The sequence below is a fragment of the Aplidium turbinatum genome, chromosome 6 (genome assembly GCF_918807975.1).
Source record: "Aplidium turbinatum chromosome 6, kaAplTurb1.1, whole genome shotgun sequence".
Lineage (NCBI taxonomy): Eukaryota > Metazoa > Chordata > Ascidiacea > Aplousobranchia > Polyclinidae > Aplidium > Aplidium turbinatum.
The window spans coordinates 3,310,802-3,324,741 of record NC_137477.1 but is presented as its reverse complement, the minus strand read 5'-3'; the positions used below and the strand labels follow the sequence as shown (position 1 = coordinate 3,324,741).

At 39.5% G+C, this 13,940-nt stretch overlaps 1 protein-coding gene across 1 annotated transcript in view; it reads right to left on the bottom strand.

Annotated features, from left to right (window-relative positions):
* Positions 1–433: 433 nt before the first annotated feature.
* The window catches only part of LOC145772334 (testis-expressed protein 11-like), a 30,982-nt gene continuing 17,475 nt past the window's right edge, over positions 434–13,940 (bottom strand). Inside the window, exons 14-22 of the mRNA XM_082584207.1 lie at positions 13,334–13,523; positions 12,768–12,915; positions 12,311–12,381; positions 11,785–11,898; positions 5,779–6,034; positions 5,309–5,444; positions 4,469–4,595; positions 3,840–3,998; positions 434–825 (exon numbers count right to left, since the gene is read on the bottom strand). Of these exons, the coding sequence (XP_082440333.1) occupies positions 757–825; positions 3,840–3,998; positions 4,469–4,595; positions 5,309–5,444; positions 5,779–6,034; positions 11,785–11,898; positions 12,311–12,381; positions 12,768–12,915; positions 13,334–13,523 (1,270 nt within the window). The 3' untranslated portion in view covers positions 434–756. The remainder of the gene's footprint in view (positions 826–3,839; positions 3,999–4,468; positions 4,596–5,308; positions 5,445–5,778; positions 6,035–11,784; positions 11,899–12,310; positions 12,382–12,767; positions 12,916–13,333; positions 13,524–13,940) is intronic.

Below are 13,940 nucleotides of genomic sequence, written 5' to 3'. Positions count from 1 at the left end.
CCCCTGGACAGGATACCACTTCCACGTGTGGTCATTGGTCAGGCTACACTGATCTAATATGGCAGCTTCACTCATCTAGGTAGCAAGGGTGATCCTTTTTCAACGTTTGTAGACGTCGAATCAATGTAAAAGGGACTAATTTTGCGAGCTGGGAAGTCTGCAAACATTCTCACTCTTCTACTGTATACGTTAGTTAGCATTAGGCTACTTATACTGCATTTCCACAATGTCATGTATCTGAATAAACCGAGTCCATCGTGTGTTTCACAATGACATCTTGCTCTCCAAAAGGGTCAAAACTGCTGGCAACTCTCTTAATCTTATTTCACTTAATGATCTTATTTCAGTCTCAAACAAGTTTCAACGTTCGCCTTCTGTCGCTTCTACCTCTTTGTAGAAACCTGCTATGTATTGGCATGCGGTGTTAGAGCTGTGGTGATCAGAAATACAAACCGTACTCAAAGAACAACCAATCATCAACTATGTCATCGAAGCCGGTATGACAAGCTTCTCAAGGTACACAAATCCATTATTGCGTTAAAAAATCGTTACAGAACGTTTCAGTGGCATTGCTAGTGAAGTTACTATATTACAACTTCATCTGTTTCCCGTTGTGACCACTCAACATGTCTGAGTTTGATCCCTGAAATCCACTGAAGTGATGGTGAAATTTGTAATAAGTTGCAATTCCGCATAAAACAACGTGAAAAAGAACAAAGAAAAAACGTTAAAAGACTAAATCTTTATGAGGAAAGCTTATTCACCGAGAGTCCGCGATTTCATAGCATCCTTCTTGGCAAGAATTTCTTGGTACACCAAGTTCATCTGCAAATTTGGTAAATTTATAATCTTACGTTAAATTGAGATAAAAAATTAAATTTTGAGCAATAAGCTACCTTACTTCAATCACAATTGCAAAACTTTCGAGTCCACGTTAAAACTATAGCCTATATGCAGAGATGTACGTATACGCCGCAAACTTTTGTATACGCTAACGCTTGCGGCCACATTTTTTGGATAGTTTGCGCTTGAGGCAACGCCGTAAAGTTTTCGCGGTTTTTTAGCGTATAGCGTAGGGTGTTTCAAAATTTCACCACTTTTAAATTTCAAAACGAGTACCTTTTTTTCTGATGGAGTTTTGGCCGCTGATTACGAATCTGGCATTATTTTTTCATTATGACGTCATCTTGAGGGTGCCCCACGCGATTTTTCGCGTTTTTTCAATATCTCGAAAACTACTTGGGCTAGACGTATGGAATTTGTATCAAATGATGCAGAATATACGATTTCCTATCTATACTTACGAGAGGTTAAAGTCGTATCTGCTTCAGAAAAAAAGTAATTTGAGAAAAACACTTTTTTATTGTTTTTATATCCATATCGATAATCTTCGAGCTATATGACAATTACAATTGTGATTTTCGATTTTTTAGATGACATGAGTGAAATATATTTCATTAACATGAAATAAGCATTCCAATGTGTGGATGCCTCGACCATGCCGTTCCATGAAGAAATCGGCCAGGCGCTTATTTATACCAGATTTTTTCCCTGTGTTTAATGCAGTAGTATCTGACATAACTGAATATATTTTACTTAAAGTATCCTCACAAATTTGCTCGGTAACACAGTTAAAAATGGTCTGAGAAGTTACCGAAATTCCTTCCAAAAAAGTTTTCACAGCTATAACTTTTTCACATTTGACTCCTGTATCCACAAATTGTCCCAAAAAGATGTACCTGTCCATTTTGTTTATGATTATTCCATCATAGCATAATTGAATTGCTTTAGCATGTTTCAGCTCTTACTCACATTGATTTAAAGCTTCAAGTCGACACTGCTCGCGCTTTCGAAGTACAGTTGTTGGCGAAGCAGAAATATTTTTTTCTCCAACAGTTGATCGCTGCAGATCGGATTGTTGGCGAATCGACACTAAATGACGGTCTGCTTTAACACAGTCACTGGTACTGATCGAAAATAAACGTTTTTTAAGGTAAGCTTTTCCTCCTGCAAGATGCTTGGGAGCAGGTTGGTAATCCAGGTCGAAATAGGTTGACGTGTCCCTAACATTATCACTCGTCTCTGCTTCCAAAACATCATCATTGCTCTCATTAGAATTTATATTTAAATCGAGCTGGCGCGGTCTCAACGAATTGAACAAAACTTTAGAATTGGATAGGCCTCCGTTTATTGTAGCTCTTAATTTACTGGATGTGGTTTTCTCAATATCATCTTCCGCCGTGGTGCGTCGATTGAGCTTGATTACACTCTGCAGCTTGTGTATATTAAACACTTAAACAGTGCATCTTTGGATGAAGATAAAATCATTCTTCTAACGGATCTTTGATCTTTCAGAAACATAATTTCTTTTTCTGGAACTCTGTGGTCGAAACTGCAACTACAAATCAGCTAACCTTTATACATTTGAAATATATCTGGTATTTCACACCGGCACTTGGTTATATCAAAGAGCTGGTCGAGCCAGCCATCGCTGATTGAAATAAGTTTCAATTTCTTGGCACGTTTTCTTGCCACAGCAAACTTGTGAATAAGTTGCTTCAGTTTTGTATGGATACTTCTCAACTCGATAGCAGGCAAGCTGGCTCTTCTCCACAGTTGAACTATGTCATTCATAACTACATCTTTGATATCATTGAATCCTGGAGTTTTCTTCAAAAATTTAGTGTCTGTATCCATTAAAAGCTGCTGAATATAATGATAGTGCTCTATAACTTCTCTACACGTTGGTAATGTATTTCCAAGTAACTTTTTCGAGACTATCAGAGACTTAACCTCAACAGATCTCAACCATGCCATATCCCTGCTTATACTGCATTTAAAACTGACCAACTAAATTCAAATTGGAAATTGTTTTTATCCCTTAAGACCCGTATTGTCAACAAACAATTATCATCGTTGATTTACAAACAATTACCATTGTTATTACCAATTACCGAATTGACGTCACAATGTATTGTCATATAGCTCGAAGATTATAGATATGGAATGGATGTAAAAACAATAAAAAAGTGTTTTTCTCAAATAACTTTTTTTCTGAAGCAGATACGACTTTAAACACTCTTAAGTAGAGATAGGAAATTGTATATTCTGCATCATTTGATACAAATTCCATACGTCTAGCCCAAGTAGTTTTCGAGATATTGAAAAAACGCGAAAAATCGCGTGGGGCACCCTCAAGATGACGTCATAATGAAAAAATAATGCCAGATTCGTAATCAGCGGCCAAAACTCCATCAGAAAAAAAGGTACTCGTTTTGAAATTTAAAAGTGGTGAAATTTTGAAACACCCTAGTATAGCGTCAATGCATACTTTTTAATGTATTTTTTTCGCTACTACACGCCAATACCTTCAAGCGCTGCAGTTGAAAGAATGTTTTCAATGGGCAAAGACATATTGGAACCAAAACACAGCAAAACGTCAGATGAACACTTTCAGATGCTTGTGTTTCTTCGTGGAAATTCAAAATGAAACTTGTTTGTTTCGAGTGGTTTATACCGTGTAAATGTTTGGCACCTAGCAAACAAAATTAGTTTACGCTAGTGTATGCGCTGACGCCGCCAACTTTTTTACAAGTTACGTTGACGCATACGGCGTATGGTTTTTCGAACGTTTGCGTTTACGCTGACGGCGTCAATATTGTTTGTATGCGCGTACATCACTGCCTATATGTAGCTTGTTGGTCTGGTTTGTTCGAATCTTTATCCTATACCCTTTGATAGGTTATTCCTAACCGTTCCGCAACTTGTAATGTAGAGGCTTTGAACATCTGACCTGTAGGATGTGTTGTTAAAAAAATGACAAAATTCATTTTACTTACGTGACTCTCGTAACTGTCTTTAAACCGCTCCAGTTGAGCAAGCAGGCGAAGTGAGAGAGAACACCATTTCTCTGCTTCCACCACCTGACACGCAGTGAAGAGTCGGACACCGACGTTCCAAGAGCGAATTGAGAACCAAAGCTTGTCCACCTCAGGAAACTAAACGAGATTGGAGTGAGCTCTTTTTTGGAAAGACGTAACAAGAAAGTGATTTTTTTGACTGACAATTTTAGAATAGCAAGAAAAATGGGGTTTCTGCTTCGTTTGGGTCTCTAGGACCGATTCTGTTCAAATAGCAATCATGCTTTCAGTGTGTCACTGTAAGATTTTCCGAAGGCAAGTGGTAGGCTATCGAAAGACTGTAGGCTACAAAACCTCCAAATGATACGCGAGTAGAAATTTGGGATCACTGCTTCATAGTGAAAAATTATTATTTCACAAGGTTCTGCCGTTAACACAATAGTTATAAGATGTCTAACCCTAACCGATGTGTCCTTTATCGTGTAAGTTTGGAAGGCCATTATCGAGTTTAGTTCGGGTAGATGAGACTTGTTGTTTCGTGTCCATTAGAACCAGCCTACAGCAGCTCAGGGCAGCAGTCAAACAAACAGGAAGGAGGTTACACTCACCGTCCTTTTGCTATTTTGAACTATTTGATAAACCTCGTTGAAGTAAGTCCTGCACTCCTCCTTGGTGGATGGATCACTGGAGCTCCCCTCCTTCAAACAAGTCTCTATCAGGGACCGGTACAGTGAGCTGGAAAGCACATTATGGGGTGACGTGATCACCCGAGCGTAGTTGTGCTGTCATAAAGCGGGTTCAATTTCATACTGACGTCGTTAACGCGTCTTAAGCACAAATTATGAAGTCATCAAGACACCCTACCTAGCTGTCAAATGCGTGGCAGAGCGATGGAAAGGTCTGACCGACGCCCGAAGGGTTGTCGGTTCAATTGTTTGGTAAGACACATAAAAAAACAGGTGACTATATTTCGTTCATCGTATCCAGGCTTACGTCCGGTGGTTGACGATTTAAATTAAGTGGACGGAAGGCAAAGAAGCCAATCTAACCCTTCAAGCATGTGCCCTTGATAGGAGTCGAACCGACGCCCCTTCGTATGTAGTGCAAGCACTCTGACCATCTAAGCCATTAAGAGGATAATTTAGGCCCAATATCAACAAGGCTCGGGCCCCCCAAAATACCTTTTTAAAGAAAAAAATAATACTCCAAAGAGTGCTTGGGGTTTTCGTTGCTCTAAATCTACGGTCTTCTAAAAAGAATCTGGGCATTAAAATGACCCCGGGTCAGGGTCCGAAAGCGCCTCCTGGACTTTCTGTCAACGCTACTGCTAACCATGGCCGAAAACTATGATGGGTGAGATTAAACTGTAATACGCCGAAACGGGAACTGACTAGTACACCTTTAAAGTTCATTTATTTAGAACATTGTGCAGTTTATATGTTGATCACCTTTTTCTCTTAAAGATTTCCGCTCTGGCGTCTTCGCTTGTGTCAGGCCCCACCTGTAGGTTGAGACTTTTGAGCGAGAGTTTCAACGCCATTTTACATATTTCAGGGTGATAAGCTGGCGACTCCATTGAGAGAGCTGTGATAACCAAACAGTAAGAGAGATACGGGCGTTGTTATCAGACTTTCATCCTAAATTTGCTAAATGACGATCACAGAAGCTATTAACAGCTCTTGGGCTTATAACAAACATTGTATCTAATAATCGAGGACCCATTTTTATGCTTCATTTCCTTATCAAAGCATTTGTATAATGGCAGTTAAACCTTTATATCAGTAGCCACACGTTTTTGATGGGTTGTACGAATCTTTATGTTCGGACTGAGAAACTTTCTTTGCAAGCTTGATCTTGTTTACGACAATGTGTTTGCGAATCCCGAACACAAAAGTTGAGACATGTGACGTCACCGTACCTGCCACTGTTTCAAATGTTTTGGCGTCAGCGTGCTGGAGTTGACGAATTTCATTGAACAAGTTCTCCACTTCTCGTGGTTCGCTATTCTCACTAAACTTTGTCAACTTTGCTAGAGCTTCAAAATGATAAAGCGCTAACAAGGTCGGACTCTTGTCTTCTTTCCGTGGGTTTTCAGAGCCCTGAACCTCCGCTAACAAACCACAGATTGATCGACATCCAGTGAGTATGCGAACCACTTCTTCCAACTCGGTGCGCTGAAAAGCAAGAAAAGAACGTTATTTCTCCTAAAATAAAGCACTGAACTCAACAATGAGATGGCCAAAGTGATAAGGTTTACGCCTTCCAGTTATGTGAAGCCAATTCAGTACCCAGCTGAGATGGATGTTGAAAAACAATGTCCACTCAAAGAAAAAATAATACATTGGGTGTAAGGAGCTACTGAAAAGTAATCGAGTGAAAGGGACAAGACACTCTACTCTAAAAAGTGCGGTACAATAAGAATCTACCTTTCATGCCCAACGTTCTAGAATAGAGTGGAAGGCCCGCCTTTAAAGGCCGCCAGTGTATCCTGTTCTCTGGTAAGAAGACCGAGAAACAAAATATCACCAAAAAACATTTGCCCAACAAAACATCGCCCGATGTAATTCAAATAAATAATAAAAATAGGCAATTATTTCTTTTATTAAGATAAAACCTTGTTAGAGTAAAAGTTTTAGAATAAAACTTTTCGTTTGGCGACCCATTCTGAAGACTTTTAACTGTTTGAAGGTTGGGGGGGGGGCTGTCAATTCAACTTTTTTGCATCAACAGTTGTATCTCTAAAACCACTGAGGCTGCGACTATGAGATTTCTTGACTTTTCCTAACTTTCATTCACCTCTATTGAGCTGAAATTTTGAGCGAATAAAGGTTATAAATTGAGAGATATAAGGCATTTCTCAGCACATCCTCTGAAATATTTCATATTCTATTGTTCAAAATTTTCCCACCAGCTGGATGAAAGTAATTAATTTGGCCCATGTCTCGTTAATCCTAACTGCTTCACAGCGTGAAGGAAATTGACAGTATGCGTGGACCTTTTGTTCTCACCACGGCTTATAAGCGACGTCGATACAAGAAAAGCTTCAACTTTGATACGATGAGTTACCGTCGCTTGCGGTTGAAATTGCGTAAAATTAAACATAAGACTTGGTGCCAATGCATCTAGAGCGAGAATAGTTTTTCGCAGACAATTATGTCCTTTCAATCAAACAAAGCATAGGCTACAACGTTATTGCCTACTATAGAAGCTGCTCTGTAACATATTATGATTTTGGTTTCAAATCTTTCCTTTTGTCCGACACACTATCAAAAGCAGAAAAGGCGTCGATGTTCCCAAAGCTTCTCACATATACTTGTAAACATTTATTTCCAAGTCGACATGTAAAGATTTGAAATGCAATACGCTTCTCATTTGTGTAGGATAAACCAGAACATCACGCTTTTGTGAAAAGGACGATCGTTCCACCACGTTTATACGTGATGCAGCTTAGTTGAATCAATATATTCGAGGCTTCTTGTACCAGGTTCACTGTCACTGATAAACTAAACCGCGATGCAGTACCTCGCAAAGCAATTGTAGCGTAACATTTCCATGTGCTATAACTCGTCATAAATTGTGAAAACTTGTGTATTTACTTGTCAAGTTGTCTCATGTGAAGTGATAATTACAACTTGCCTGAGTAGGCCTACAGCAAGGGACAATCAAAATAGATGAAACCGCATTCATGGTAATATAGACGTTTTGCAAACTGCTCTTTTCGTTTTCAATATAATAACAAGAATGACAGCTTATTTTCACTAAACATATAAACAGATATCAAAAATTATGAATGAACAGCGCATCTATATTTTTCGGTTTAGGTTCAACAATGCATTCTAGCCGTCAAAATGATGGAATATTTGGTAATTTTGTTGAGACATACCATTGCCCAATCGTTGAATTTACATCAGAGATAATTTTATTAGATAGATTATCAGTTTCATGCACATGGTTTCATTCAGCGTTATAATGTTGTTTTTCAAGCCACGTGGCGTTCATGGTCATAACGCAACATTGCAGAAACAGCCAATATTGATACCAGGTAGGCCTACTAATTATTACGCCGCTTTCGTCGAATCTACGTCGCTAAACGACGATATTGTGCAAACGCCTGTTGGATTTCCCTTCTACGTGTAGTTTATCATAAACGTGAAGCATTGCTCAAAAAGCTAATCTGAATCACCATAGATAACCATAGCATTCATATAGTTTCATCATCAGTAAATATGTAAAGTGCACTTCACAATTTTTAACAACGGTCTGACAATTTATTATATTGCAAAGTTTTGATTTATTCTCGATTTTTATAATTCTGTGTAACAGTTTTTTTCTAACTAGTTTCTATGGGACTAACAATTTGTTTCATTATACATTTTCTTTAGTATTTCAACGCCATTATTAAAAAAATTACGTCCTTTTCACTTTTAAATAAAACATGGCAAGGCAAGGATTCAGTGCTGAAGAAATATTGCAACATGTTTTACTGGATTCTGACGACGAAAGCCAGGTGGATGATTTGGAGGATTTATGGCACTCCGATTCAGATGAAGAAGCGGATTCTTCTCCGTCAACTTCCGCAACAGCGATTCCGATCGAGATTGACGACCAGTTACCTTCCATGGGCGATGTTCAACCGGAGTTTGCGCCATCAGGACGGATTATAACATCGAAAAGACTGGTGAACAGCATAGATTCCTATCTCGACATGAACAACTACGATGCTGTTGAGTTTTCCTGACACACTGAAGTCTTATACAACTTTTGTAGAAAAGCCAAAGAACAGACAAGAGGGCGGCGTCAGCATTACTTGGTCTAATGCGAGACCGGTGCACAATGGGAGAAGGGGCCGGGCTAACATTATATCTGGCCCGATTGGTGTTAGAGGAGAAGCCAAAGAAGCCAAGACCCCTCGGCAAGCATGGGAACTATTTTTTTCTTTAAACATTTTGAACATTATTGTTCAAGAAACAAATAGAAAAATTGCCACACTCATTTCTCAATTGCCAGAGAGAATTTTAGATGACAGCAGGTACTGCTATTTTGGCCCAACCAACAACGAGGAGATGCTGGCCTTTGTTGAATTGGAGTATTTTCGGGGGCTTTTAGGACAGGCTGGTCATTCCACGGATGTATTGTTCAATCAACTGCAAGGACATCCCGTGTTTAGTGCAACAATGAGCAAGAACCGCTTTAAATTTTTATTTTCGAACATTTCGTTCGACGACCAAAATACTAGGCCGCATCGTTGGAAGAATGACCGGTTGGCCGCATTTCGAGTCGTTTTCGAAATGTTTAACGAAAACTGCGGCAAACATGTCATTCCAGGTGACTACTTGTCGTTGGACAAAACGCTATACCCCATGAGGACACAAATTGCCTTCAAGCAATATAATCCAAACAAGCCTGCGAAATATGGCCTTCTGTTCAAGTCGGTAAACGCCAGCAGATTCCCATACACATTTGCGGCATCGGTCTATTCAGGTAAACCGAAGGAAGAGCCATTTAATTTTTACGTTTGTGGAACAGAAGAACTGGTAAAAGGAATGGTGATGAGCCTGGAACAACACGGTGACCTTCAAGGTCGGAATATTTTGTATGACCGCTTTTACACCTCCATACCACTCGCGCAGTGGTTGCTTGACAGGGGTATAACGTCAGCTGGAACCCTCAACGCTATACGTAGAGGAATACCCCTGGAAGTGAAGCAAGTGAGTGGTAGGGAGAAATCTTCGTACGAAATTTATTGGCAGACGAGTGAGGCTGATCTCAGCCTACATTCTTATGTAGTAAAAACGAAGAACTCTGGCATGCGGAATGTGTTGATGTTGACGACCATGCAACCTCTATTGGGGATTACCAAGGATGACGGCAAAAAGAAGCCAGGCTTGTATAAGCTTTACGACTTCACAAAGGGTGGCACCGATATCATCGACCAAAGGATGGGTTGGTTCATTCACGTGCAAAGCGAAGTCCCCACGGTGGACAACTACTGCGTTTGCTTATTGAGAAGGTGCCAAAGCCACAAAAAATAAACTACCAAAAAACCGTGGCCAATGTCAATGCTGTGAAAAGCCTTTATGCCCTGCACATTCCATACGAGTATGTCAAGTTTGCTTTTGCGCAGAATAAACTATTTGAATGATTGCGGTTTTATAAACTTTGGCTTCAACCACAGCCTAAATAAAACGCGGAGCTCAATGAGAGATTTTCCTTTTTTCCTTTTATTAGACAGATAGCTATTTTTACGTTGATTCAACATATCAAGACGTTGAATACTTGTAAACATGTGCGGTTTTGCAATTAGATTGCTTATCAAAATCATCTATCCTTTTTTGTATAAAAAGTGGGTCATAAAACTAATCGTAATACTCGATGTAAAATTCAGCATTTTTATATGCTGAAACAGTATTGTATTCATATTTTATAAATCCATTTTCTATTTAGAAAATATCAATATAATGCGGTTTGAGCATAGCTGAATTTTAGCACGGATACAACGACTGATTTTATGACTTTTATACAAACAAGGACAGAAGAGAAGTAATCTAATTGCAAACCCGCGCATGTTTACATCGTCTTGCAATGTTGAATCCACGTCGAAATGATTGTATTAGCGTTGTATTCAATTTCTCGTATTATCGAACTGTAAATGTGCAGCCACTTGTAATTTCAATGTGCCTCATTGCATATTCTTAAATATTTCTGAATTTGTGTGTACATAACCTGACAGAACACAGGTTGCTTTACCATTGAATCAAGTTGAAAAACGTTGCTGCAAGAGCCTTGTGCCAATTGCTGCAGTCCGGTATTGCTGTAACCAAATCAAAATACTTATCAATATTTTGCTGCCAAACTGACATTTTTATCGCATAAACGCCCATTAGGCAAAAAAAAAAAGGCAGCTAATTCTTTGTAAAGTATTTCTCCAGGTTCACAATGATTTGACGCATAATAAATACTACTTTGAATAAATCTAAATATTGTTTGGATTTTAGTGTGTGGCATATGAATCTTAGAGAGCTTATTGAATCCACAAGAAAATGACCCGAGGCATTACAGATTTTCCTTTTGATGAAAAGCGTTGTGACGTTCTGTTAATTAATGAACCGTAACTGTTTTATTTTGAATTTCTTTCTGACTTCTGTTTATGTAAAGCATCATCGACTTTATCGGGTAATCTTACTCCTAGTACTAGCCTTGTATGTAGCCGAGTTCACATTGAACTTACATTGAGAGACGCTGTTGCAACTACAATACATTGCATTTAAACCGCTTTTTTTGTTGCATGATCTTCCATTCGTTTCGTGGATTACATAATAGTATTTGATAAACGCCACCCTGCTTCTTCAGCTGGTCTACATTTGTTAATAAAGCGTAGGAGTTGCTGTTCTTGGAACCGAGGTCACAAGATCATAATCCAAATTGGTGTGACACGCGTTCAGAAATCTCATTACTGCATGTAATTGATGAAGCATTGTTCTTTTAGTCAAGAAGCGAGCTTTATTTTGAGCGTGGGAAAAGTTATTATTTTGCATGAAAAATATAGATTCAAATTGAGATTATGTAAAAAAAATTTAATCACAACATGGCAATGCATGTTCTTCATTACTCTACCAAAAAATAATGTGTAAACTCACGCTACAATTGCTTTAATCGCAAAATAATCCAAAAGTCATAAGTCACCTCAACATTTCAACGTCTATGAGCAGTTCTAAAATTCACGTAGGTTTAATTTTCGGATATGCTCAGCGTGAATAATTTTACAAAGTGAATCCCAAAGTTTGAAGCCGTACCTTAAAAAATAACAGAGATATCACTCCTAAAGCATAAGAAGAATCGACAGCCCCCCCCCAAACTGAGCAAGACTCCAGAGAGCCCAACCTCGTAAGGGTTAAGTAGCCATTTGATAACCTGCATTAACAACCTGGTCTTTGAATCCACTGTTCCTTGCGACTGCAAGACCACACGCGGCGCACATGAGCAAACAGGTCTTCTGCCTAAGCAAAACACCTTGGTCTGGTTCAAGTAGGTCCAGGAGCTGAACAGATATGAAAACGGATTTGTTAGAAAAAAAAAAATTAAATTCGGTTTCTGGGTAAGCAAACACATAAACATCCGCTTTCAAATGCAACGGAAAAAGTCTACGGCTCAGTTTCATACGAATTACATCAGGGATTGGAAATCTGGTATGAGTGCAATTGCTGTTTTAACTTGATTATCAACAAAGAGTATATTTCCTCCTAATCTCCTGTCTATGGCTGAGCGTGATTCTATTCATGGGTTGCTTACTATTTTGTACAATGGTTTTCAAGCCGGAGCAATAAGAGAAGTTGGTCGGGTCGTACCAGCGGCCCAACGAATGCCCAACCTTGAGCTAGAATCAAACTAATCAAACAATCAAATTAATCAATGTAAAAATGATAAATTTTCTGTTAGGGAAGATAATTCACCTCTTTGCAAAGATAAAACAATCCCTTCATCTTGCTGGGGTTGTCGTTGAATTGTAAAGCCATGTTCCAAGCTGAAACAACAACCTCATGGTTAATGCTTTCATTCGGGAGTGGTGGCAGCATCAACTTACGGTTCTCAAACGTGTCTTCGGCAGTAAAGTGAACGGCTGCTGATTAACTTTAACAGCAGCGAACTCAAATGTGTGACAAAACACTACTCGGCAAAACTAAAAATGGTGTTTTGAGAAAGTAGACGGATACTGAGATATATTATTTGGATATTGGGGAATAAGAGCGTGGACTGGACAGTTGGTCACCGTCTGAAACGGCCAAGGCGTCTTGAACGAATGGATGAGAGAGAGGTAGGAGTCATTGCATACAACAGATCTACCTTGATGGTTTTGGATAAAGACCAAGTTTCTTTGAAGCAAACGGACAGCAACTTCTATCAACTCACTTATTTTCATAAACCACGTGACTTCGTTTTCAAACTGTTTCGCATCAATGGTTTCCTTCTCGTTGCCAGGCAACACCAAGACATTTAGGCCTTCCGCACATTGCCTCATATCAGCTGCTTTCATGTTCTTTCGCAAATGAACCAAAACCTAAAAACAATCACAAAAAACAATTAATTTTTTTGTCGTATCCAGGCATACGCCCAATGGTTGAAAACTTACACTAAGTGGGCGGTAATGCAGTGAAGTCAATCTTCGTGTCCATCTTCAAACATAAAACATCTTGAAAAAACAGAAACGAACTAGAAACGTCTTGCCAGTGACACAGCCATATGCTCTTGACCGGTTTCGAACCAGTTCCCTTTCGAGTACCATTCCAGTGCTCTCACCAGTCACCACTCGGCTATGCAGTTGACATTGTTCAACCAACAAGTAGCTTGATCTTGTGGAGGAACATGAATGTACTCCTTATGTTTGTAAACATCTCAGTGTCTCAATCTTCAAAAACCCGAATTTTATGCCTGAATACAATCAAAGAAATAGTTTCCAACAGGTTTGGAAACCTCACCTTAAATGCGTCATTTACTCTTTGGATCGCAGCGTCCATCAAGGAAGAGCGATCGTTAGGAAGAGAATCAAAAGAGCCACTTTCTTCCATCGGAACGTCATTCATCTCTTCATTCATCTTTAAGTCCGTGTCTTTAGAAGATTCGTTTTCAACAGTGTCGCACATGGTAAGATAGAGGCGTACCAAGCACCTATCGAAACAAACAAGAGGTTGGACCCATGAGACAATGCATCCAAACAAGAACTCCATATTGTTTAGATTATAACCTATATGGTAGTGCAGCGGAGAAGCGCACGTGTTTCAATCATGCGATCCTGGTAGGACGCCCTGCTTCTTCTTCTTGCGTTTGAGGAACAGTGTTACTCCGACCCTTAGCCTACGACAGGTGGAGCTGCCTGTACTGAGAATTGCATCTGCTCAAGATCAGGAGGAAAAATTTCTCTTATTGGACTGGACACCGGGGCCGAGGGGTTTATCCTTTTACCGCACCTGGTGCACTGTGAGTTGCGGTCTCTGGTTGCAGCCATTCGCTTCACAATCGTGAATTACTGGGACTCACCACGAGGAGGTTGGCAATAGGAGTCCAACGTGGTGGTTGCTGTCCAGA